This window comes from Loxodonta africana, chromosome 2, assembly GCF_030014295.1.
Source record: "Loxodonta africana isolate mLoxAfr1 chromosome 2, mLoxAfr1.hap2, whole genome shotgun sequence".
In the NCBI taxonomy this organism is placed as follows: Eukaryota; Metazoa; Chordata; class Mammalia; order Proboscidea; family Elephantidae; genus Loxodonta; species Loxodonta africana.
In genome coordinates, this window is record NC_087343.1 from 52,814,993 (window position 1) to 52,841,656 (window position 26,664).

The window sequence follows — 26,664 nt, forward strand, 5'->3', positions numbered from 1 at the left end:
GGTCAGCAGGCACCTGGACTTATGGGTCTGGAGACCAGAAGAGAGATTTTGAATAGAGCAAGAGTTTTGATATCCAATGAATAAGTCATTGATCTAGCAAAATTCTATGAACTTCTCATGTGCAAGTTCAAATTGAAGTTGAAGAAAATTAAAACAAGTCCACAAGAGCCAAAGAATGACCTCAAGTATTTCCCACCTGAGTTCAAAGACTATCTCAATAATAGATTTGACACATTAAACACTAATGACTGAAAACCATTAGAGTTGTGGGGTGATACCAAGGATATCAGACGTGAAGAAAGCGAAAGGTTATTAAAAAGACAGGAGAGAAAGAAAAGATCAAAATGAATTTCAAAAGAGATTTTGAAACCAACTCTCAAATGTAGAATAGCTAAAATGGATGGAAGAAATGATGAAGTAAAAGAGCTGAACAGAAGATTTCAAAGGACAGTTCAAGAAGACAAATATTATAATGTACAAAGACCTGGATTTGGAGAACCAAAAGGGAAGAACACTCTAAGCATTTCTCAAGCTGAAAGGCTGCAGAAAAAATTCAAGCCTTGAGTTGCAACATTGAAGGATTCTATGGGCAAAAAATTGAAAAGCGCAAGCAGCATCAAAAGAAGATGGAAGGAATACACAGAGCCACTGTACCAAAAAGAGTTGGTCGACATTGAACCATTTCAGGAGGTAGCATATGATCAAGAGCCAATGGTACTGAAGGAAGAAGTCTAAGTTGCACTGAATGCATTAGCAAAAAACAAAGCTCCAGGAATTGAGGGAATACCAACTGAGATGTTTCAGCAAATGGATACAATAGGAGTGCTCACTCGTCTATGCCAAGAAATTTGGAAGACAGTTACTTGGCCAGCCAACTGGAATAAAAGAGTATTTATGCCATTCCAAAGAAAGGTAATCACTAATATCACATATAAGCCAAATTTTACTGAAGATCATTCAAAAATGCAGCAGTGTATCAACAGAGAATTTCCAGAAATTCAAGCTGGCTTCAGAAGAGGACATGGAATGAGGAATATCACTGCTGATGTCAGATGAATCTTGTCTGAAAGCAGAGAATACCAAAAAGATGTTTTCCTGTGTTTTATTGACTGTACAAAGGCATTTGATTGTGTGGATCCTAACAAATTGTGGATAACATTGTGAAGAATGGGAATTCCAGAAAACTTAACTGTGCTCACGAGGGTGAGTGCAATGGGAATACCATATGGTTTAAAATTGGAAAAGATGTGTGTCAGAGTTGTAGCCTTTCATCATACTTACTCAATCTGTATGCTGAGCAGACAACCTGAGAAGCTGGACTATATGAAGAATGTAGCATCAGGATTGCAGAATGACTAACAACTTAATGATATGCAAATGACTCAACCTTCCTTGCCGAAATTAAAGAGGACTTGAAGTACTCAACTGATGAAAATCAAAAACTTCTGTGTGGATTACACCTCAACATAAAGAAGACAAAAATTCTCACAGCTGCACCAGTAAACAACTTTATGATAAATGGAGAAAAGATTAAAGTTTTCAAGGATTTCATTTTACTTGGATCCATAATCAATGCTCATGGAAGCAACAGTCAAGAAATCAAATGACATGTTGCATTGGGCAAATCTGCTGCAAAAGTGTCAAAAAGCAAAGATGTCGCTTTGATGACTAACGTGCTCTTGACCCAACCCATGGTCTTTTCAGTCACCTCATATGCATGCAAAAGCTGAACAGTGAACAAGGAAGACTGAAGATGGATGCATTTGAATTATGGTGTTGGTGAAGAATACTGAATATACCATGGACGTCCAGAAGAATGAACAAATCCGTCTTGCAAGAAGCACAGCCAGCATGCTCCTTAGAAGGAAAGATGGCAAGACTTCATCTTCCTTAATTTGAACATATTATCAGTAGGGACCAATCACTGGAGAAGAATATCATGCTTGGTAAAGTAGAGGGACAGGGAAAAAAAGGAAGATCCTTAACTAAATGAATTGATACAGTGGCTGCAACAATGGGCTCAAACATAGCAATTATTGTGAGGATGGTGCAGGACCAGGCAACATTTCTTTCTGTTATACATGGGGTTGTTATGAATCAGAACTGACTTGGCATCACCTAACAATAACACAACAGGAGTTTAAGAATAATGAGTACTAAAGTTAATAATTTAACCCACCATGGTAGTGTATCAAATTGAAAAGTAAAGATGTCAGAGAATAAAACCCAAGCAGAACCAATATGTAAAGGATGGTTAAAAGAATTTATTTGGCTAGGAAAATGTATAAGAAATATTAGGATTGTGAAATAGAAATAAAGGGAATTTCAAGGAACAAAAAGTCTCCTAAAGTGTCTGATATCCACTAGACTTCAAATAGAACATGAGATCTGAAGAGAAGTCATCAAATTAGATAACTTGGTCATTTTTTATTTTTAATAATTTATTTTTGTTATGTTGTTGAGAATATACACTGCAGAACATATACCAGTTGAACAATTTCTGCATGTGCAATTCAGTGACATTGATTACATTCTTAGAGTTTTGCAATCATCCTCACCCTCCTTTGTTTCAAAGTTGCTCCTTCCTGTTTAACATAAAACTCACTGCCACTTCTGTTTCCTATCTAATCTTTTGAGGTGCTGTAGTCGGTTTAATCCCATGTAGATAGATCATAAAAGAGCACAGTGCTATAGGCAGGCGTTTTTTTACTAGTTAAGCTAAACTGTTTGGGGATAGTTTTGGTATAAGGAATTATGCCATTTTTAACCTAAGAGAAAGTAGTTTCTGTAATGTGGTGGCTTAAGACACCACAATATGTTGGACTGAAGTGTGAATGCTGATGAGAACAGAGACTCTGTGTAAATACACCCAGTTCTCATTTGTTGACATGGTTAGGTTCCAAAGAACAGGTCATTACATGAAAATCATCATCATGCAAAAATGGAAGATGACTACATCATTGCCTAACTGCCAAATTACATCATTACATAACTGCCAAACCACTGAGAATTATAACCCAGCCAAGTTGACACATAACATTAACCATTACAACAAGTGTTATTCTTGTTTCATATCTCCACATTCCTTACTGCCAGATGTACATAGTTAATGCACAAAATAGTCAGCTAGTAGATTCTTCAACTATTGTAAATGTGAAATGTTGGATAATTAGGTAGTCGATAAGGGAGGAGTAGTTGTAACTCTTTCAAAAGAAATTTGCTAATGACGTTAAAGAGAGTTACAGTATTTGAAAGAGAAGTAGGATTAAGTTTTAAGGGTACCCCAGAACTAAAGGTAAAGTGAAGAAATTACACAAAACAAGAGCCCAATACTAAAAACACTATATCTTGAAACATTTTTTCCCATTGGTAGTACCTAGTATGACTCCTGGCATATAGGTGTTCAGCAAATATGCTGAAATGTATAAATAATCCTCCCATTTTTCCTTATGCAATTTTTTCCCTATATAATTGAGCCTTGTTAAGGTCTTTCTATACCTGGTTTTATTTGTTTATTTCTTCCTTTTTGAACATAAAGTTCAATTCAGTGATTTTTGAATTATACAAGCAGTTATTTCAAGCACGTGCACACAAAGCACGCTAGCTGTACTTCACTGTTTGCAAACTGCACCTGGTCATTGCTTAAGAAAGTGTTTTGTAAAGTAAATGTAATTAAAAGTCATGTATTTTATTTCACTTAAAACTTTCAAGATTTCTGTATTTTAGCTTTGCATTCTAGTTTTAATTGCCCTATGCCATTATTATAGGAGCCGGGGTGGTGCAGTGGTTAAGCTTTGGGTTGCTAACTGAATGGTCAGTAGCTCAAACCCAGCAGCCACTTTGAGAAAGAAAGATCTGGCAATCAGCTTCTGTAAAGATGTGCAAACGTGGAAGCCCTGTGGGACAATAGGTTTTGGATTTTATGCCGTTTTGAGTGCTAAGAAATCTTTAGAAATGTGTTTATATTACAGAACCTCCTCTCTTCCCTGTAAGAGTAACTGCTATTCTGATTTTTGTGGTAGTCACTTTCTTTATTATTTACCAGGTCTGTATCTCAAAATACTATAGTTTGATTTTTTTTTTTTAAAGACATTTTAAAGTATCTTACTGTCTTTAGATTCCTCAATAATACCTTTTTCTTGTTTCCTTTTCTAATTTATTTTGTTAAAAAAAACTGGATCGTTCATCTTGTAGTTTCCCGACAATCTGGATTTTGTTGATACCTTCTCGGGGTGTAGCAGAACATGTTCCACCATCCTCTGTAACTCCCGTAAAGTGGTAATTGGATCTAGCGACTTCATCAGTTTCAGCTCCCTTCCCTTTCCCTTTTGACAAGATTATTTTCTAGGTGGTGGGGTACCCTCTTTCCAGAGACACATAATTCTTTTCTTGAGAGGTTTGCAGGAGTTGATGCAAATTGCCTAGATCCACTGATGCATTAAGAGTTGCAATAGTGTATCCTATTGTTACGATTTTATCTTCATTTATCTGCAGGGATTCTTCTATTTGTTAAGCCAGTGATACAGTGAACACAGGAAAGGAAGAGAACATGTTTGATTCCTTTCCATTATTTACCACCATTCAAAAGAAGTTGGCTCAATGTACCCTCCATGAGTGGGAGATTTTATATATATATACATATATATATAAAATTTTTGGGGGGGGAGGAAACATTTTAGGATTTTATACTGATGTTTCACATGCAGTTAAAATTCAGAACTACAGGATTTTTATTTAAATTCTCTGTCTTAAGTCTGTATCTTCACCTAACCCCTATGGTTTCCTAAGGAGTAAGAACTGGGAAAGATAGAAATTGTATAGCACACAAACACACACTACACACAAAACATTCCCATAAATATTCAGTAACCCACAATATGGTTACTGAAAACAATTTTAACAGTCACCCCATTCTCTGCCCACTTGTTTTTGTCTGTTTTTACACTTGTACTGTTTAAAACTCTCAAAGCATATGTTACACTTGGTACTCTTTCTCCTATGTTCCTTTCAGCTATAGAGATTTTAAGGAGGTAAAGTTCACAGTATAATATCTTTTAGACTTTGCTAATGTTGTAACAGTACTTTTCTTCAGCAGTGCCTAATAAAGAGAGTAAGAAAGGAACCAGTCTGTTGGCAGAGGACCAGTTCTTCAAGCAAACGGATTTTACCTTAAACGGTTGATAGAGCACTATGGTTGATCATTTAAGCTGTTTCATGTATTGGACTTTTCCCCAGTATGTAACTTTCAAATTTTTTTTTCCTTTGTGGCTAATAGAACATTCCAGTGTACCAGTAAAAAAAAATATCACTTTAGAGAGGTCTTCTAATATAGAACTCACATGCCAATTCACAACATCTGGGGATTTGAATGCAGTAAATGTGACTTGGAAAAAAGATGATGAAGTACTTGAGAATTATTCCCTCATCAATAGGACGGGAAATATCCTGTATACCCAATACAAGTGAGTATGAAAACTGTAACCTGTTTTTCTAGCAGAAATTAGTTCAATTGTAAATATTTTTACTAACTTGACATTCTTACCTCTGCATACACTTGAATGTTTACAGAAGTGTTTCTCAGTGTTTTTAAATTTTGATTAATGGATAAGTCTTTTCATTTTCATTAAGCAGTTTTTTTGAGACTAAACCTAAATTAATAATTTGAATTACCTTTAGGTTCACAATCACTAAAAGCAACCAAATGGGAAGTTATTCTTGTTTCTTTGGAGAGAAAAAGGAACACAGGGGCACATTTCATTTCAAAGGTCAGTACTAATAAATTGTGGAATAATATTTTCAGTATTATGTTCTTTGAATTCTAAATTCCCCAAATTTTAAAATTATTATTATAAACATAATACAGCTGAAAGAAAATTATATGTTTCCCATGGACCCACAAGAGGGGACCTTGAAAATGGACCTTCCCAGTGTTCTACCCAGTGGCAGAGCTGGCAGCTCCCAGTCCACTCCCACTCCTGCCCCAGCCCCCATTTTAAAGCACAGGTTTTAATTGGAAAGGTTAGGTTGCCAGGTTCTTTGTAAGTCATATCAGTATCTTGAACTAATTAATTACAATACACTTCAGATATCTGAGTTACTGCATCTCCCAGACATTGAGAATATGCTTTATTGGTGGGATTTTAGGGATACATAAAATTTAAAAATAATATGGAGATACACAAAGGATGGCCTCCTTTTTTTTTTTCCTCAAGGAAAGACTTTTAAAAATATACACAAACCCCAGAATATAGTCTAGCACTCCGCCCAATGAGGACAGACAGACTATTCCGCTATTGCCATCGTTAAACCAGAACACTAGAAGGTTTCGGTCTCATAATAATCCAGATTGTTTGAGTTGGAGAATTGGGTTAAGGAAAAATTCAGTATTTTATGGTAGATTAGAGAACCACTATTCATGCTGGTATTTGGAAACTGCTGTTCTGTCCCCACATTAGCTACTTTGGTCTTTGCATCACGTTAAATTTTCCTGCTCTCCCTCCTATCCAACCCTTGCACCCTCCTTCTTTCCCTCCCTCCATCCTTCCCCCCTTCCTTTTCCCTTTCCTTCATTTCCAGTGAGCAAAAAGAATATTAAACACACACGTACACAGGCACACCCCAAAATCTCAGTAACATTTTATTGTTGCTGTTAGGTGCCATCAGGTTGGTTCCAACTCATAGCAACCCTGTGCACAACAGAACGAAACACTGCCCAGCCTTGCACCATCTTTACAGTCATTGTTTTGCTTGAGCCCATTTTGCAGCCATTGTGTCAGTCCATCTCACTGAGGTCTTCCTCTTTTTCGTTGACCCTCTACTTTGCCAAGCATGATATCCTTCTCCAGGAACTGGTCCCTCCTGATAACATGCCTAAAGTACGTGAGACGAAATCTTGCCATCCTCACTTCTAAACATTCTATGTTTCTAAGCATAATACACATTTTATTGAGACTCCTTTAAATATGTAAAGGAGGCCTGTAGATCCCGAGGAAATGCTCAGCAAATCTTGAGGTTTAAAGTGCTTCCAGGAGATTTAACTTTAAACATTTTTTTTCTTTTAGAGAGCACTCCTCTTTGGAAATGTGTACTAGTCATGCCTCCTTAAAGTATAAATAGTGAACATACTACATTTTATCTTGTTAGGTCTTTATTATGATAATTTATTTGAATTATTATTTGGAAGTGATCATTCTTGCCTCTAATGTGAAGATTAATAGACGCATTTTACTTTTCAACATGCCAATAAATTTAATGCCAAATATTCTCAGGGAAGGCCTCTTGATTTCTTATATGTTTTGAGATAACTAAGCTGATATTCTTGGAAGAAGTGCAGCAAGAATATTTCTTAGAAGCAAGGACAGCGAGACTTCATGTCACAGACTTTGGACGTGTTATCAGGAGGGACCAAACTCTGGAGAAGGATATCGTGCTTGGTAAAGTAGAGGGTCAATGAAAAAGAAGACCCTCAACAAGATGGATTGACACAGTGGCTGAAAAAATGGGCTCAAACATTGCAACAACTGTGAGGATGGCACAGGACTGGGCAACGTTTCATTCTGTTGTACATCAAATTGCTGAGTAAAACTGACACGATAGCGCACCTAACAATAACAAGTTTGATGCCGGGGGTTGTCAGGAATAAGAACTCCAGGCCTAGGTTTTGAATCAAGTATTTAAGGAATGATGAGAGTCACTGAATATTAATTACTACTTTTGTTTTTTTCTTTTTGGTTTTCTAGCTTGCTTGAAGTAGTTCAGTTTATTAGTTTTTACTGCTTACTAAACGGTTATGTAATTTTTAAGTATGCACTATATCCTGAAGATATTTATAAAATTATGTAAAAATTTGGACCCTTCCAAGCCTTATTTGATAAAATAATTCTGCTCTGTTATTCATCTGTATTGAATATTGCTGCAGAAATCATTTCATTTGAGTCCAATATAAAGGTATCCACAGCTCTTAATATTGTGGTTATTATTTAATTAGATCTGGAGGTATATGGAATAGTGTGTATTTTTCTAAATGTTCTCCTTTTATATACCTTCTCCATTCTGGCTGCTTATGATTTTTGCTGAGAAGAATTATTATTTTTTCTTAAGAGCACTAGAATTGAGTGTGGATGAAAAGCCTGTCCTATCTTCTTTTAAAATGAGTCAAAAAAAAAAATTCTGCTATTGAATACAGGAGCCCAGTATAGTGCGTGAGCCTGAGTCCTCAGGACTACTACTCATCAGCAAAGTCCCTGCTACTGCCTTTTTGGGAGCTGGTGGATTTATTACCGCAAGACTGTAGAAGGGCCTCATAGACTAACCAAGGTTTTCATGAAAAACCTGTTTCAGCTACCAGTATGCTTTCCAAGGCAGTGTATCTTAGAGGTTTACTGAAAAACAGCAGATCTGCTGTATTTTGCCCCCCACCAAATGTAACCTTTCTTCTACTTTTAATTTTCTCAGCCTGTGGGTAAACTTCAATATTTTGATCATATTCCAACACATATTCTCCTTCAAAGCATGACCTAATTTCTATAAAGAAACATGCTAAGTTAGAGAAATATGGTATCTGGGGAATAAACAATCTGGGGAAAAGAACTATGTCAGCAACTAGTGTCCAGCACAGCTAGTTTCAAAGTCAAAGTTGGTACTCCCAAGTAGTGATCATTTTAAGGTGAGCCTTCCTGGGGTCCAGAAAGCCAAATAATTAGAAGCAGTGATGAAGACGCACTCACTGCAACCTTTCCACGTGTAACTCAAGAGGTGTGGCTCTGATTCCATCTGAGGTTCGGAGGGGAGCCTTGTGGCTTCAGAAAACAATCCCAGTTTTGACCAAGCTAAAATCCCTACTTGATCTTCAGGTCTTTAGTTAAACCACCTGAGGCTACTCCTCAAGTAGCTACTTTACCCCTTAAATACTTTTGTACTCACATATTTCAGCTAGTTATTAAAGCCACACTGGGTATTGGGTATATGGGAATAAGGTGTTACTAGAAAGTGGTATTGAGCCGATAGATTGATAAGTGTTTGGTCAGAAAAGAGAGTCTTCTTGCTAGTCCCATCACTCCACCTCACAATACAAATCATAGATAAGGAAGTATGCACGATAAAAAGGGAAACCAAAGCAGGCCTTGAACACAGATGCAGCTGTAGAAATCCTGTAAGGAAGTTTGACCTTTTGGAGGGCTTCTTTTTCCTCAGTTAGGCCTAACCTTAAACCAAAGTATGTATTTAACATTATCCTATTCCTTCAAACTGCAAACTCAATTTGGTAGTTTTGATAGGAGGACATACCTTCCTGAACCAGAAAAAGAATGCTGATCTTGGGAGTCAGTTATCTATACCCCCAAATTTCCAGCCTTAGAAACAGGTTTCTGTTAGTGTCCTCAAATAAGTCCCATCCAGGACAATATTCCTCTCTGGGGCTAGAAAATAGGAGGGTGATGAGAGGATGAAGGTCAACAGGTGCCTCAGTCTGCAGCCCACTGCCAAGCCTTCTATTCTCTCAGCCTCCAAAATTCTTCATCTTTCTAATGAAGAAACTGGCTCTAATGTAAGAAAAAAGAATAAAACCGCCTGTGATCTAGCCTAATTTAAGTCTTTTAATATTTTGTCATTTCAACTTATTGTTTCTCGAGAACTTAAATTATCCTGAAGTTGCATTAATATCGGGACAGATGGCCAGTCTTTTCTCTTGAATGCTGGAGTGCCTTGCAGTTTTCTTATATTGGTTGTTTTCTTCCATTGGGGTGGTATCTAGGTCTACAAAGGAGAGCTGAAGGGGTAACTGCAGACTGAGAAAACTGAACCAAATTAACAAAAGTAGCTTGACCTAATGGGGCAGAACACTTACATGAGAGACACCTTCTGTATTTTTATCTGAAAACAAGGCTGTAGTATTTGGACAGAAATTACCCTGTTACGTAAAAAATTGGCTCATCGGTTTTCAAAGTATTATCTGCTTTATTCTGCCTTTTCTTGGTAAAACCATTATGTTATGTATGGGTCATTTCCTATTTTTCTAAGGTTTTATAATAATATATAAAGTTATTATTCCATGTGTTTTTTTCTGCTCCATATACGGCATAGATCTGAAAGCAAGATTTTCTTTTTCACTTTTTAACCTATTTCATTTCTTTTTATTTGGTAAGGAACAGTAATTTGGCACCCTGATTTAAGTTGTTCTAATTTATACTTTTTTTTTTTTTTTTAATTTATACTTAAGTTGTAAAGTTTATACAAACATAATCTTTTTCAACTGCTTTAGCCAAGGACTTGAATGCGTGATGAATGCAGTGGAATTGGTTTTACAGTTTCATTTTAATACATGTTATTAAAGGATGAATTGGTACCGTCACGCCATCTTAAAGTTGCTGCTTCTGCATTTTTCTCCTGAATCTTGTCTCCTGTGAATTCATCTCCTGTTATTCATCATTTTTTGTATTTTAGCCTCCTTTCTCAGATGGGTTGGTTGATCCATAAGAGACTCAGTTTAGAGACATTTCCTCTTTTGGGGGTGTTTTTACACATTCCCGTGGTTTTGAAATGTGTTCAGATGGACTTCCAATACCTCTTTTTATTTTAGGTCTTATTCCTTCTCTGCTCCACATGGCTAGCTGGCCTAGAAATCATTCCTTCCTTCTCCTTCTGAGCTGGCTAACGACCACTGTGTAGAAAGGCCATGGCATTACAGATTGGAAGAAAGCTTAATTAAGAAAAGAGTACATGATCAATCACAACAAAAGTCTGAATCTTGCAGTGTTCACTATGCACAACGCTCATTATACATTATGTTCTCAATACTGTACGTTGCCTATGACCTAACCAAATCCTCAAGGCTAGAAAGACCAAAGCTGTAATTCTCAGTCAGATGCTACCTAGATTTAAATCCCATGTTCATCACCACACTGTGTGACATTGCCTTCAAAATGAGCACATATTAACTACAAGGCTCTTAATGTTCCTCAGCCTAATGGTGTTCATAGTGAGTGTAAGATGCTTGTAGCCTCTCAAAGGAGTGCTCAGAGTATCTTCTGGCCAGCTCAGCTACCTAATTTCTGCTGACTGGGTACCTACAATCAGGCATCCTTTATGAGAAACTCCTAAAGAAATCAAGCTGGTTCCATATATTCACCTTTTTTGTCTCCCCCTTCAGGGGCACCCTAGTGGTTCCTCATTAGGTGTCCGTAGAACATTAGTGGTGTGATTGCAGATCCTGATTGGTAATTCACATCCTGATTAATGTAAAATTGTAGATCATTCCATCTTGTCACAACACATTTCCTTTGTTATGAAAAGTGTGGGAACCACAGACCTACAGTTTGCTCTGTCATCTTTCCTGTGACAGCTTGAAGCATTTACGCCCTCATGGCTGACATATCCTCATATTTGCATCTCTTTATTATTAGCAGCACCTTATTCAACACTCTGCTGATGAGCAACACTGGCGAAAGACTGGATGATATATGTAATTGTATTACAGCCTAATATTTAGGTCTGTTTAAATGATAACGAAAAAAAAAAGACTTCTCAGCACTTATTGTTGTAACATTAACCACAGGACCCATAGGGAAACGCTGTTGTTACCACTTCTATTATAGTGGTGTAAATCAAAATTTCTCTTCCATTTATTGCCAATTATTTTTCCTTTCTTCGTCTTTACAATTCGGACACCCAGCCCAGGCGCAGTTCCCTTGTAAAAGAAACCCAAGAAAAAAACAACCCACTGCCAACCTGACAAGAAACCCAAGAGTACTTGAAAAAGTATATTTAGTCTAGAAACTTAATTTTAGTAATTAAAATTGACCCTCCTACTCTCTGCCCACCGTAAAATACATTTTGTATTAAAAGTTTTATGTTAAGAATTTTAACATTATCATTTCAGGCATTATCTGTGCTGGCAAAAACAAAGTAAAGGCAAAAACAAAAACCTGTTAAAATTAGAAAAGTAATAAAAACAAACATAACAGTAATCTTTGATCGGTGTACAGCCCCAGCTGGGTATTAAGGAGGTGGTAATTTTTTTTTTTTTTTTTTAAGATAAGTGTATATTTTACAGTATGTTTTTTGGGGTTACTAGAAACAACTGATTGTATCATATAGGCTATTAGCTGGCTTATTATCTCATTGCTTATGTTCTTATGTTTTAGTTTTCTTTACCAACTTGTTTATATCCTTGAAACTTATATTTTTCTAAATTCGGTGCTCACTTTTTTCTCTTACTAATGGCTTCTGCTTCAGCTCTTCTTAAGAAATTTATGATAATATCAGTATCTTTTTTTTTTTTAACAAAACCACGATACAAGTGTTTTCAGTCTCATGTTATTTCTCGTAATCTTTCTTTGTTCCTTTCTCATGTTCCCACGCTCTCCAACTCTTTGCTTACTTTCCACAACTCTGCATCAACTAATGATTTTATATCCTGATAATTATGTCTCTCCACTCAAATGGCATCTAAGGGTAGAACTTTGAAAAAATAATTGCTCTAAGGTAATGTGGTAGGTAAGAAGAAAGATTTGCAAACATGAGGCATTTTTCTTATCCGAAGCATGATGACTTGAAGCATTCAGACCCTCATGGGTGACATACTAAAGAAACTAAAAATAAAAACTTTTATTTCATAAATAATACTATTGTAACACTCAGTACTACACTTACTATTTCTGCATTGCATACCTAGCATCCTAACTACTGTAAATAAGTTTCATTTTATATAGAATTTAAACTGTATAAAAATGATATACTAATGAGAAAGTGAAAGAAGAAAACATCCTCAAATGGAATCCCATTCTTTACACTAACATACATTTCTCTAAATTTTCCTCAGTCCCTGAAATTCAAGGAAAACACAAGCCAATAGTCACTTATGTGGGGGATTCTACTATCTTGGCGTGTAAATGTCAAGATTGTTTTCCTTTAAATTGGACGTGGTACAGTAGTAATGGGAGTGTACAGGTAAGATTAAATGTCTTTGAAGAAACAAAAACTTTATTTCATAAATAATAGCATTATAACAGTTTCAAAACTCTTAGGACTATTTATACTTCTATTGCTCTTTAATCTATATTCATAAAGAACAGTGATAAATGGAATTGTCAACTGTATGGTCAGCATATTACATTATACATCTAAAGCTACTCTGAATGTTTCATAAGCTGTTACTTTTTTTAAATTTAGCATTTTATTTAAATGTTTAAAAGGAAGTCACAGTTCATTTTTCATTGACCATGTTTGAAATACCCTTCTCAAAGAGATTTGTTTTCTTTTTCAAAGAAAGTAACTAGAAAAAACGCCAGTCTTTCCCTGATTCTGCTTTCTAAAATATCTGTGATAAATGCATTGCAACTACACTCTTTGAGAAATGAATATATATGGAAAATTTGATAACTTAAATCTATGTCTTGGTTTCTGTTTATTAGTAAGTGTCGTTGACCTTTTTTGGCCTTCTGGAGACCTAAGGGAAGCCACATAATTTTAATTCCTATTTATTTAAGAGAAATGCCCATTCAAAGAGCTGATCTAACAAAAACATTAAAAAAACATTAAAAAAAAAAAAAAAAAACTAGTGCCATTAGTACTCAATAAATCATGTCTAGTTTTCCTCCTTCCTCCTCATGGCAGGGATATTCAGGACATTGTCCCTTAGAAGTCACCCTTTTTTTTTTGCCCTGGTGCTACTAAGTGTTGAAATTAAAAGCAACTTGTAGTTCTGAAAGGAAAAATATGAGATAGTGTAGATCTTAACAAGGAGCTACTGAATTCCTTCTTAGACAAAACTGATGCTGTGCTAGGCTGTTGCAGGATGACAGAGGAAGGACTTAGAATAGTGGCTGATTCTATGGTAACATTTTTTTAATTTTTTTGAGAAGTGGCTCCAGATCATGTAGGTATAGACTTAAACCATTAACACTTCAGCTTCTCTCTCTTACTGATGACTAGAAAAGGCCATCATTGTGTGTGTATATAATTATTTTAAAAAACGTGTAAATATGTAAAAATAAATAGCAATCTTGTTCTTTGAGATACATAACATTTTTTATTTATGCATATGTAATATCAGACAAAACCTAATTTATATTAAATGTTTAGAATATAGACTTACATATGTCTATACTTCTCCACCCAAAAAACCTCCTCCTAATTTGGCCCTAAGCATGGATGACATTAGGATGTGAGGAAAATGCAGGGAAATAAGGTACAGAAACCCTGACTTAAGTATTTTTCAAAAAGTAGACCAACGATCTGCGTCAGAATCACCTGGGTGGCTATACAAATGCAGGACAGGTGCTTTTGTTTCACTGGCTCTGATTTTCTGATTTAACGTGCATCTGTAAAGTGCAGCCCAGCCAGTTTGCTGTAATATTTTGGCAGATCATAAACTCAGACAGCTCTTCATTAGATAACCTCCGAGAGTATGTATATGCTCATGAGCATTTATATTGAGCAGTGCAGTGGAGTAAGACAGTGATGAAGGCATCAAATGGCTTGAGAATAAAATTTAATTTAAACATTAAATTTAAAAGCCCCAAGAAATAGTTTGGTATGGCTCTTGAGAGGGTGAATGAAATCCAGGGAATTGTAGCATCTAGCTTACCTGAGAAATTCAGGAACGAAAAGACAGAAAATGTACCCATTGCCATCAAGTTGATTCAGAGTAGAACTGCCCCATAGGGTTTCCATGGCTGTAAATCTTTGTGGAAGCAGACTGTCACATCTTTCTCCCGCAGAGCAGCTGGTGGGTTTGCACCTCGGACCTTACAGTTAGCAGCTGAGTACTTAACCACTGTGCCACCAGGGCTCCTTCAGGTGTGAGACCCCATGTATGCCCGGGCCAAAGGCAGTTTCTGCCTTTTCTCTGCATCAGCTCCAAAGGCCTGAGGATTTCATCTGCAGTCCCCACATTTGGATGTCCCATCTTCAGGGGCCAGTGCTCTGCCTTTGTAAGAATGATCAGATTTAGTAGCTTCAGGGATTGTTATTGTTTCAGCATGCCTGAGATCTATGAAGGAGAAAGTGCTTTGACTAAAGAATAGTTGAGGATTAGAACATGACACCCAAATGGCAGGAATTTTTCCCCATTTTTTTCTCATAAAATATTTACCCATAATGAACTACTTACTATAGTTTTCAGACATTCAAAGCTAAACCTCAGGGCAAAGTATGCTGTATGTTGTTTGCTACCTTTAAGAGGTCAAATTTTAAGACTAAAGCTCTGTTTTATATAACTTCTCACAAATTTTAATATGCTCTTCCATGACTTTCTAATAAGCAGTTTCCCCGGCATTATCATATAGCTGTAACTCAAAACTGGATCCTGTAGGACATGTGTCTTTTTTGCAATATGATAGTTATGGATTTTAGTGTCTCCTTCTATCAGGTCCCTGTCGACACTCAAATGAATAAGTTCTACGTGATCAGTGGAGCACATGGTAATGAAACAAAGCTCAAGATAACACAACTTTCAGAGGAAGATCGGGGGTCTTACTGGTGCCATGCAGTCTTCCAATTAGGCGAGAGTGAAAATCTCATTGAACTTGTCGTGCTGAGCTATTTGGTGCCCCTTAAACCATTCCTTGCAATAGTCGCTGAGGTTATTCTTTTAGTGGCTGCTATTCTGCTTTGTGAAATGTATACCCAAAAGAAAAAGAAACAACCAGGTAGGAATTTTTTTGTTTTTGTTGTTTCTGTAAGGCTATCATGTTATGACTTAATATATTACAGTGGCTTTGGAATTTGGGGGGAAAATCCAGTTTTTCTCATTTGGAGTGGTGTTTATGTTAGTAACAGTGGTGACAGTGAGCTATGAACTTGTATCCATGTACTTCTTAAAAAGGTTAGTATTAAAAATACCTTTCTTGTCTTTTCTTTGGTACTACTAGTGCCTGAACACCAATTAGGTGATACAAGTTTTGGCGCTGGAATATTAGAAAAGCCTGGCAAAGTTTAACATAAAAGATTGCAAAGACAACTATCCTTTCACTTAGATAATTCATTTTTTTATGAAAGTTTCATCAAACTTTCTGGAGTTTTCATATAAGAGACATTTTTCTGTCGGTTTCCTGTATTTTACTCTGTGCCTGATGGATGATGAGTTGAGAAGCCAAAAGTCCACTACGAAAATTAATCTTACATTTTGTATTTTTTAATGAAAATCTAATAAACTTAATTGCAAATTAATCATTTCTATTTTTTCAAATGCCAGGGTACTCATTGATGATTGATTGAAAATGTGGGTAAGGCCTGGGGAGCTTGAGGAAGGCATGACAAAAGTGCTGCCATCTAACGTAGTACATTCTCCCTTATTCCAAAGGGGGAAGACAGCACAGAGCATTCTTAATTTGGGGAAAAGTAAAGTGAACATAGTAAAATGTTCCATAAAAATAGTAAACCAATCTTAATATTTAAATTCTTCTTTTGTTACACAGATGAGGGGAAAGAATTTGAACAAATTGAACAGCTGTAAGTATTATTTGTTGACAGATTAATTTTCAGTTGAATAAAATAAGATAAATATTACATTAAATAAAATAATTGCAGTTGAGAACAAAGCACAAGGGTCTACTATCTATGTCTTATTTTCTGTATCCTTCTGTGCTGTGGTGAGCGTAACGTCTGGAGTTAGCCTGCCTGTGTTGGAATCCCTCTCCACCCTTGATTACCTTCACCTCTCTGTGCTTCTGTCTTCTACTCCTCAGAATCAGTTTAGTAATACTACTTACCACATGAGGCTGTTGGATTACATGATATTATATAAATTGCTTAGCGGAGGCCTTGATGCACAAAAGTTATTCAAGAACCATAAAAGTACTAATTTGTTTAAAGCAGTGATTCTCAGCCCTGGCTACATTTTTGATCACTTAAGAAGCTTCTTAAAAATACAGTTGCTCAGACCTTACTGAATCAACTGGATCAGATCTTTTGGAAATGAGGGCTGGGTGTCCGTTTTTCTTTAAAATGTCTACCAGTGATTCTAATTCCTTGTCATGTTGAAAACCACTGGCCTAGGGGTCTATTAGTCTTTTTTTTTTTTTAGAGAACGCAACTTGTGGCATTAGTTCTCTTATAGCTCTCTTTGAAGTTGAGCATTAGGAGGGCTTAGAATAAAGTTACCAGAGAGGTAATTGGGTTTGGCAGATGCTGGAAGTTCTCAGTTCTTCCAAACCAGAGAACTGAGTTTGGAGGCCACATTGGAGGTGCCCAAGATGGACATTAAAGTCTAGGGAACAGAGCTAAGGACTTTGAACCAGGAAAATGACACCAGATTAAAGCAGCCAAAAGAAACCTGGGAAACGAGAGGCCTGAACAACTGTACCAACACAAATGACACTTGATATTCATTGTATCGGCTACCAGAGGCTTTGAGATGTGAGCGCTATAAAAAAAACTACGGTTAAAAAGCAGGAGTGGGCAAACAGCTGTCATACAGATACTCATAGACATTCAAATAGTTATTCTGACTCTCTTCACATAGAGCAGGTTAAAATAAATCAACCAAATATGACTTCTAAGTTAAGAAAAAAAAGAGCACACAATAATTATATGAGGAATTCCATAGAGAGGGGAAAGGGAGTGTTGTCTTAGCATCATAGACTCTCATAGTGGGAAGGGAATTGAACCTCTCTCAAGGAAGCCCATTCTCTTTCTGGAGAAGAACATCTGGCTAATACTGATTTAAACTCTTTGATTCCAATTTATTTGTCTACTTACTTACAGTCATTTAAAACACAGGACAGCCATTCAAGTATTTGAAGACAGTTATAACCTTGCACAGATTCTTCTGTTTTCCCAGCTTAACCTCCTCAGTATCTCCAACTATTCCTTTGAGTTTGCATTTGGAGGTTGCTCTGGTCTCAGCGCGTTCTATTTTGCTTAAGACTCTCTATGAAAGGGTGGTGCCAGAACACTGTAGACCATTGGTTTTAAGTAATTTTTATTTTTACAGCCTACCTTATTCTTTAATATCTTGTCTAGATTATTTTGTGAGCATTGTCAAGCAGATTCCAATTAAAAAAAAATAGTATAAAGAATTTTTTTTTTAATTGGTATATTATACATTGTTTCTCTATGCTAGACTCTTCCACAGAGACCATCGACAGTGCTTTAGTTTTCTTATGTTTGGGTTATTTTAACACCCTTGGGTTTAATTCAAGTATCAAAGTCACTTGAACTCATTCAGTGCAGCCTTTTACCAATTCTCCTTTGGAGTATATATTTACAAGGTAAATTTTTCTTGGAAGAGAATAAATGTTATAGTGTTTTATATAAAACGTGTATATATGTGTTTACATACCAGTGATTCACAGAGTTGCTTAGTGAACGTGATTTAAAAAATGGTACTAAATGTAAAGCATATAGACAAGCTACCTGTACATGTTCCATCAAATCGATTCTGACTCATAGCAACCCCATAGGGTTTCCAAGGCTGTAAATCTCTAAGGAAGCAAACTGCCACATCTCCCTCCTGAGGAGCCACTGCTGGTTTTGAACTCCCAACCTCAGCAGTCGACCAGGGCTCCTTTTAAAAACAAGCTAGTCACTTGAAATAATTCAGTAAGGAGCTCACCGATTTATCTGATCTGACAGATATTTAATCTATATAATGCTCCATCCCCCAATTTTGACATGATTGGCTTTTTTTTTTTTAATCTAGTGGTAATTTAATTAGTTCAAGCATGTCCATAAGACTTAGAAAGCCATCCATTACCTACCCTTTGTTACCTAGTTTAGCCATTCTTGGCCTGGAAATCGGAAGTCCCCATTTGTAGTCTTGTTCTGATGTACATTGGGTAGATAAAAAACCATGTTTCCCCTCTAATTCAATATAATAAGCGTGTTAACCCATAACACCTGTATCCCACATGTTGGCTGAGCTACGTATTGAATATTGCTCAAGCACATTTCAAACAATGCATAAGTTGTGGCTATGTACTCAAGCCCCTATTCATGCTTCTTGTTGTCATTACCGTTTAGCCAATTTTGACCCATACTGACCCCACGTGGCAGAGCAGAACTGTCCATAGGGTTTTGTAGGCTGCAGTTTTTATAAGAGCAGATCACCAGGTCTTTGTCCCTTGAGAAACCAAGTGAGAAGAAACTCTCCTGCGTAAAACAAAAACAGGGTCTTTGTCATCATCATCTGTGGCAACATTTCCTTTCCAGTATAAATAAAAATTAAATCAACCTTACAAGTAAAAGATTTTTAGGAAGAGTGAATTCTGCTCACATTGGCTTTTTATATTTAAATCTGATAGCCAATATATAAGCTGATATGTTGTTAGGTGCCGTTGAGTTGGTTCCAACTCATAGCAACCTCACGCACAGCAGAACGAAGCACTGCCTGGACCTGCACCATCCTCACAGTCGTTGTTATGCTTGAGTTCATTGTTGCAGCCACTGTGTCAGTTCATCCCATTGAGGGTCTTCCTTATTTTTTCACTGATCCTGTTTTACCAAGCATGATGTCCTTCTCCAGGGACTCGTCCCTCTGGAAACATTTTTGGAAGAGTGAATTCTGCATGCGTTGTTTTTTTTTACATTTAAATCTGATACCCATGCAATAAATTGTTATGCTGCATTTATTTTCATAATAGAAATATCTGGTGATTTTCCGTTTTGCTTTTTATACAGGAAATCAGATGATAGCAGTAATGGTATAGAAAATAATGCCCCCAGGCACAGAAAAAATTCAGTTACTTCCAAATGATACTGCAAATAAAAGGTAAAATGCAATATACATAGGCTATCTTATCTATATATTAATCTAATTAGTTTTTTTTAATTTCATGACTAGAAGACCTAGTCATTCACTATGTTCTAGATTATCTTTGTATATGATTAGTAATAAATTTAAAAGTAAATCTTTTTTTAATGTTTTTTTTTTTTCTGTTATCACCATAGGCTAATTTCTTTTACAACTTTTCATATAGCTTTATTTTTTCCCTTCAACTTTTCTCAATCCTTTTGTTAATTTATTCTCATATATTTCATGCTGTGAACTAGTTCATATCAGTCAATTCTTTACTGTTTAGATTCGAAATTGTTATAGTTTTATCAACTTTTTTTTTTTTTTAGGGTTTAGAATAGGAGCTCTCTATTTTGGTAGTCGCTGGATCCCCTGTCCCAGCACTGTTTGCTTTGATAAAGTGATAATAAGTTGTTGTAGAAGAACCAGGACATGCTAACTGTGTTTCATTATGCTTCATTTAACTCAGGAATCTGTGAGCCAATGATTGAGAGACATCATGTCAAGAGTCACGAGAAGATACATCAAGAGTTTATATTTCAGCTTCGTTTACGCTTCCTCTTAGAAGAGCACCTGAGTTTTCATTTCTAAGGGATGAAAAGGCTCAACATGCTCAGCAGTAGCTTCATGAATAATATTGCCATCTCAGAACTAAAGATCTGTTTTCATTCTGTAATTATTTTACATTAATGCAAGGTACATTGCATTAAATATGTTTTATGAGCTATAACACAGGATAGGTAATTTAATGCTGGTCCTCAAGGGATGCACGGAACAGACACCAGCAAAACCAGTTAATAGTTCATAGAGCAAATGTCACTCAAGGCCTGATTATAACCAAAGACATCATTCAAGAGAAAGCCTTGGCAATTTGTCTTGGAAAAAAAAAAAAAATTCCCCCAAATGTATGCTTACTATATATCAAACTATTTATAAGAATTTATGTGTAAAGCTCACCACATTCTGTGATATTGAAAAATAGTATCTTAACTAGGAAATTAATACTTTCTGCCTTCGCTAATAATGGTTACCTTAAAATCTCCACAAGAAACATGTTCTTAATCCATAAAAATTCATTTAAGGCAAGTAAATAAAAGACTTGTCCCAAATCTCCATTACCACAAAAGCACATTTTCCAGTCTTTATTCCATTCATCTCTCCTTCTCTGCTGCTTCCCCACACCAGGCAAAAGTGCTGCTTAGTCTTTCATGGTGTAGAGCTGTTGTTCTTTTTTAAAGCCTTGTGTTTTAGACTTCTTAGCGTATATCTGGTGTTAATGTTTTAGGGTACAGGTTCATATAATGCAGTAGTGCCACAGAGATGCTTCTCTGGTTCCTGTTTGCTTGTGTATTTAATTCAGTGTTCAAGGTCAGGTTTTTCCACACTGCCTTCACTTAATCCACATATTTCAAGGGCTTATTGTTGGTCGGTTTATGGAAACTAATTCCGTGGCTAAATAAATATCTAAAAATGCCTTATTAGTGCTTTTAAATACTAATCCCTTTAAATGAAATCCAAAGTGAGCCTAAACACCAAAGTACTGCTTAAATCTTTTTGTGAGTGCTTAAGACTTAATCTTAAAAATAAGATACTTAGTATCTATTGCATATGTAACTGAAATATTTTATAACTTACATGAAATCTGAATAGACACACAAGAGTTGTCAGTGGTTTGGAAGGAAATATTAAAGTCACATACAGGATACTAGATTATGTAGGAGATGATGTGAAACCTTGGTGCTAGTGGGTACAATGTCGCACTGCTCACAGGGGTCAGGGCAAGGTCAGAAACCAAGAGGGGAGACCATGGGGTGGTGGCGAGGAACACATGATTCTTGGTGGCTAGGGGATTAAAGATTAGGAAAGAGGAGTTAGATGATTTGGAAAAAAAAAGTAGAAATTTACATGATTTATGGATTGTGAAAAGTATAATAAAATTCTGGTTGTAAAAATTATATGACATCTTAACCAATGTTTAAAAAGCCTACAAGTATGAATAATCAATCCCCAACACACATAATGTAATAACTTGCAAGCTGCTCGTTATTTTATTGCGGCAATATTATCTTGTAAAGAATGTTACCTACACACACGTTTTGTAGAACACACCATTTCATTGAATATATCCCGTAATAGTGGACTCCATTTTAGTCTAGCCTCAGAGCCGTAAGCCATGAACTTGTTTTGGTTTAATTTTTTATCATTATTAATTTGATAAAAACTATTTTGGGCAATATCTATATGATGGCAGACAACTAATCAGTGACCTTAATTTTATTCTGAACACTTTTCATTCATTGAAAAATTAGTGAAATCTGCTATTTGATGAAGTTCATTTCAAAACGGTGTATTTGTATGTACAAAACCAAAACAATTTGTAGCTCATTTGAAGTATGCATCTTTCTATTTTGCAACCATTCAATGTTTAGGCTAAAATAGTTTTCAAGTGAGGGGAAAAAAAAAAAAAGTTGCTCAAATGTAAAATAACCTTAAATATTTATATAGTAAATTGAATTTTTAAATAGAAATGCTTGCTATTTATTTTTTCTAGCAAAGACAGTTTACTTCAGTAAGTTTAAGGAGAAAAAGTGTCCACAAATTTAAAGTTGAATTTTGGCTTTTCAGAGTCTCTCTGGGAGACTTCTGGAGAATTGCTTCACTGCTGTTAATTTAAAAATGGAATGCTTCCATTAGTTATCCTCATGGAAATGATAAATGGATTAACTAGTAATGATGAACCATTGTAAATTGACTGCAAATACTAAGCAAGCAGAAAAGCTGAAGAGGGAAAACGACTCCAAGTTTGTATATTAGACTCCTCAGGAAATAATCTTTCCAGCTAACGGCTGTTCAGCATAAGTAGATTTAATGATGTCATAAAATTCCCACATGATTTCGTATTCAGTTTATACTCAAATGTAAATATTCTTCCTTTGCAGTGTTCTCCTTTTTTTTTCCCCAGCATCTAGTTACTCAGGCCAACATCTAGATCTCATTGTAGTTTTTCTTCTCCTTTATAAACTAGTAATGGTCATGAATACCTGTTCTTTTGACCTCGTCAATAGCTCATTAATCCACCCCACAGCCCCCCCTCCCCCCAGCACCTCTCACCAGCTGCAGCAGCTGAGGTCTTGGTTTTCCAGCCTCATTCTTGTCTTCTATCAACCCGTTCTTCACACTGCTGTCCAAGTCACTTGTCTAAAACACAGACTCACTACACAACTTACTCCGGCAGGTCCCATGCCAAACCTTTCCAGGCACACCTTTGCCATTTTTTAATACTGCATTTCTCCCAGTCGCTACTCTCTCCAGTGTCTCCAGCCGAGACTCTTATACATTCTGCCCAGAATCCTTTCCCCCTGCGCACCTTCTGCCCCTACTTGACTAAAGTTTAGCCTTGATGACTTTACTCAAATGTGATTTCCTGGAGGATCCCTCATGTCCTGTGGGGTGTGTATCCTCCTAGGTGCTCCAATCACATAGTATTTCTTTTTATTTATTTGTTAATATACATGTCTTCCTGGATTCTGCTTTTTATTTCTGTGCTCTTTTCCTACCACGGAACCCTGGTGACACAATGGTTAAGAGCTACAACTGCTAACCAAAAGGTCGGCAAGTTCGAATCCATTAGCCACTCCCTGGAAACCCTATGGGACAGTTCTACCCTGTCCCACAGGGTCACTATGAATCGAAATTGACTAGACGGCAATGAGTGTGTGTGTGTGTGTGTGGGGTGTGTACCTACCACAGTGAGTGTTGCATTAGAGACACTGAGAAATGTGTGTTGAATGAATGAATGTATAGATAAAAATCAGCAAATTTCATGCATTTGTACTTATTTTTAGAAGAACCGTCTAAATTGTGACAAATCAGAATTGAAAAAAATTAACATGGAAAGGCAAGTTTTATAACTTCAACATTTGTTTCTATTATTATTTTACAAAATAATAATAAAAGGTCCTGGCAGATTTTTTTTTAATAATGTATTACTGTCAAGTGACCAAAGGGAGTTCTAATTACCTAAGCTATTGTACAGATTATTTCCCTTTGAACTTACCTAAATTCCTAATTGTCCTCTATTTTTTTATGAACGGTACAAATGTAAACCTTATTTTTGTCCTTTGTTTTAATAAGAGAACATACTGGCTTTAAATATAAAGACTTTTAAAAGTTGTATTTCTTTGAATGGTACTGTAGAGGGTGTTGATATCTGTGCCTGTTCTAATCACCATCCCATTCCTTCATTCCTCTGTGACCTTAACGATTCCTTAGAATATATTAGAATCCAGTTCAAAATTTTATTTTAAAGAAACAAGTATTTTTTTTAATCTTTCATTGTTTAGTTTTGAAAACCAAAATCTTGTCTTTACTCAAATTCATCACAAGGAGAAAAAAAAAATTCCATTCCACCTGCTTGTTCCCTGGGTCTTTGTCTTTCTGACACTTAAATACATTTGCACAAAATGATTTACTGAATGGAGATTTACTGTATTTCCTTATCAGAAAATGAATCTTCTCTAGTTGAACAAATCTATGCAAAAAATCAATCTTCCTTCTCATTAGTGTTGTTCATTTTTCAGTGAGAATAAGTTAGAGTGTGTGCCAGTATTACTTAAAAGTCACAGTGACATCTTTGTAGCATGCTGAATAAATATTTACTGAATGAATAGAGAATTGATTGGGAATCTTAAATTATACACACTTATATACTGTTGGCTTTGGTTTTGATTAGTTAGCTGTGAATTTATCCTATCCCCGAGTGCCTGTGTGGACTTCTTTTATATGATATTGAGGAATGTGTTTGCACTGTGTCTAGAAGGTTAGTTACGTGCTTTGTTAATTGAGTTCTTTATTGAGAGCTTAGTGTGTGACAGGTACTCTGCTAAATGCTTTAACATGAATTATTTAATCTCCATATGATCCTATGCTATAGAAAACTATTACTACCTGCCTTTTACATATGAGGAAAGTGACGCTTGGAAAGATGAAGTGAATTGCCTAAAGTCACCTGGTCTCTTAAGTATTTGGAATTGTGATTGAAATCCAAGAAGTCAGCCTCAGTAGCCTAGATTTAACATTAAACAGCTTTGGCTTCTTCCTAATTGCATGCTTCCTAGAAAATGAGGCTATTATCTATTTATCATCTTTTTTTTTTTTTTTTTTGGCTTTAACAAAGAGAAATTTATTCTCTAATAGTCTAGTAGGTTACAAGCCCAAATTCAGGGTGTCAGCTCCAGGGGATGGCTTTCTCTCCCTGTGGGCTCTGGAGGAAGATTTGTTGTCATCAATCTTCCCCTGCAAGGAGCTCCTCAGGCACAGGGAACCCAGGTCCAAAGGACACCCTCTGCTCCTGGTGCTGCTTTCTTGGTGATACAAGGTCCCCCCTATCTTTTGTTTGTTTGTTTCACCTTAGATGCTCAGTTAAATCCCAAGCCCCATGATCATAATACTAAAGTTTACAGGACCCAGGTTTTGCCAAACTTGTGTCCCTGCAGTGATGCTGGGGAATCAACATACTGTTTGTTGTGAGAGTGTTTCATTTTTTCTCTGATTTTACTTATTAGTAGAAGGGATGGCCATATAATTTATCATCCAAACACCAAGAATGAAAGAAGGTGCTATTACTATTTTCAGAAGGACCACATGCAGAAAATGGACCCTATGGTCACTCTTAAAGCCTGCAGGAAGGAACTAAGTACTTCTGGATGTTCCTTGCCAGGCACTGCAGTAACATCTGCAGCGAGCTTGTATGAGAAATGGAAATTAAGGGAAATAGCTGTGTTTAGCATATGCCGGATGAGTGTCACTATGGCCAAGTAGACAATTTCGTGAGCTTAAAGTTTTATTACTTTACCAAAGCATCTCTGATGATTAAGATTTATTAGTATTCAAAAGTATAATATCCAAGATGTAAGAGAAACTGGGAAAGCATGTCATGGTTTTGATGGCCTGTGAAATGAACTGGACAATTCTTTGGATTTGTTTGATTAATGGGTTATAATGATATCTGTGTGATGCTCAAGGAAGCATACTGTTTACTTAGGCTTTTTACAATAAAATTTGCTTATGTCATCAGTGAAGACCACTCATGACCACTTTTGACATTGTCAAAATTACTTTTAATCACACAAGTAACCTGTGATACCTGTATTTTAAATTCTTTAGTTCCCAGATGGGAAAATGCTAGGGAAAACTGCTTAAGTTAGTGGTTAAAGTCTACGTATTGTTGTTACCTATTACGCTTAATAACTCTTGTTCACAGAAAGTTGATTTTGCTGTTTAAACTGTAATTTACTTTATAATTTAGCACAAATGCTTATTTTTCTATAGTTTATTTGATAGGTTAAAATATTAGTTTTTGCATATATAATTACAATGCTATTTAATGCCACCAAAAGAATACTTAAAAATATGATTATATTAACTGCTTTTGTACCTCTATCAAGATAGAAACTTGACCATAAATTTTACTTTTTTAAAAACTTAAAAGCATGGATTTATTGTGACATGCGTACTAATAATTGTAATGTTTTCTTTTTTAGCATATATGTCTAAATACTCATCAGTGCCTTTCTGTATTGTGCAAATAGCATAGAAGATGTTCATATCAGAATGGTTTTTAAATTTTTTTCTGTTGCATAAAATACAAAGATGTATACCTACTATGCAATTAAACTCAATAAAATTTATTCTGTGATTTTAAAAATTTTTGTGGGTATTGGACAAGATATTCTGAAAATTTTAATTATTAATAATGGTTTAAAAGTAAATTTATAAAGGCAGCAGATAATAGATAATAGATGAAAAAATAGATTTTTTTTCTTTGTACATGTTCATAAGACAAGCTTCACTAAGACATATCATCCTTAAGCTTACTTACAATGGGCACCTAGAGCTGGGACTCTGTATTCGGACACATCAAATAGGAAGTC

The 26,664-nt window shown here is 35.9% G+C and overlaps 1 protein-coding gene across 1 annotated transcript in view; it reads left to right on the forward strand.

Moving 5' to 3' along the window:
- EMB (embigin) overlaps window positions 1-20,649 on the forward strand; it is a 45,199-nt gene extending 24,550 nt beyond the window's left edge. Inside the window, exons 3-9 of the mRNA XM_010588135.3 lie at window positions 5,276-5,462; window positions 5,677-5,765; window positions 12,818-12,945; window positions 15,368-15,647; window positions 16,416-16,449; window positions 19,618-19,708; window positions 20,202-20,649. Coding sequence (XP_010586437.2) covers window positions 5,276-5,462; window positions 5,677-5,765; window positions 12,818-12,945; window positions 15,368-15,647; window positions 16,416-16,449; window positions 19,618-19,693 — 794 coding nt within the window. The 3' untranslated portion in view covers window positions 19,694-19,708; window positions 20,202-20,649. The remainder of the gene's footprint in view (window positions 1-5,275; window positions 5,463-5,676; window positions 5,766-12,817; window positions 12,946-15,367; window positions 15,648-16,415; window positions 16,450-19,617; window positions 19,709-20,201) is intronic.
- Window positions 20,650-26,664: the final 6,015 nt, after the last annotated feature.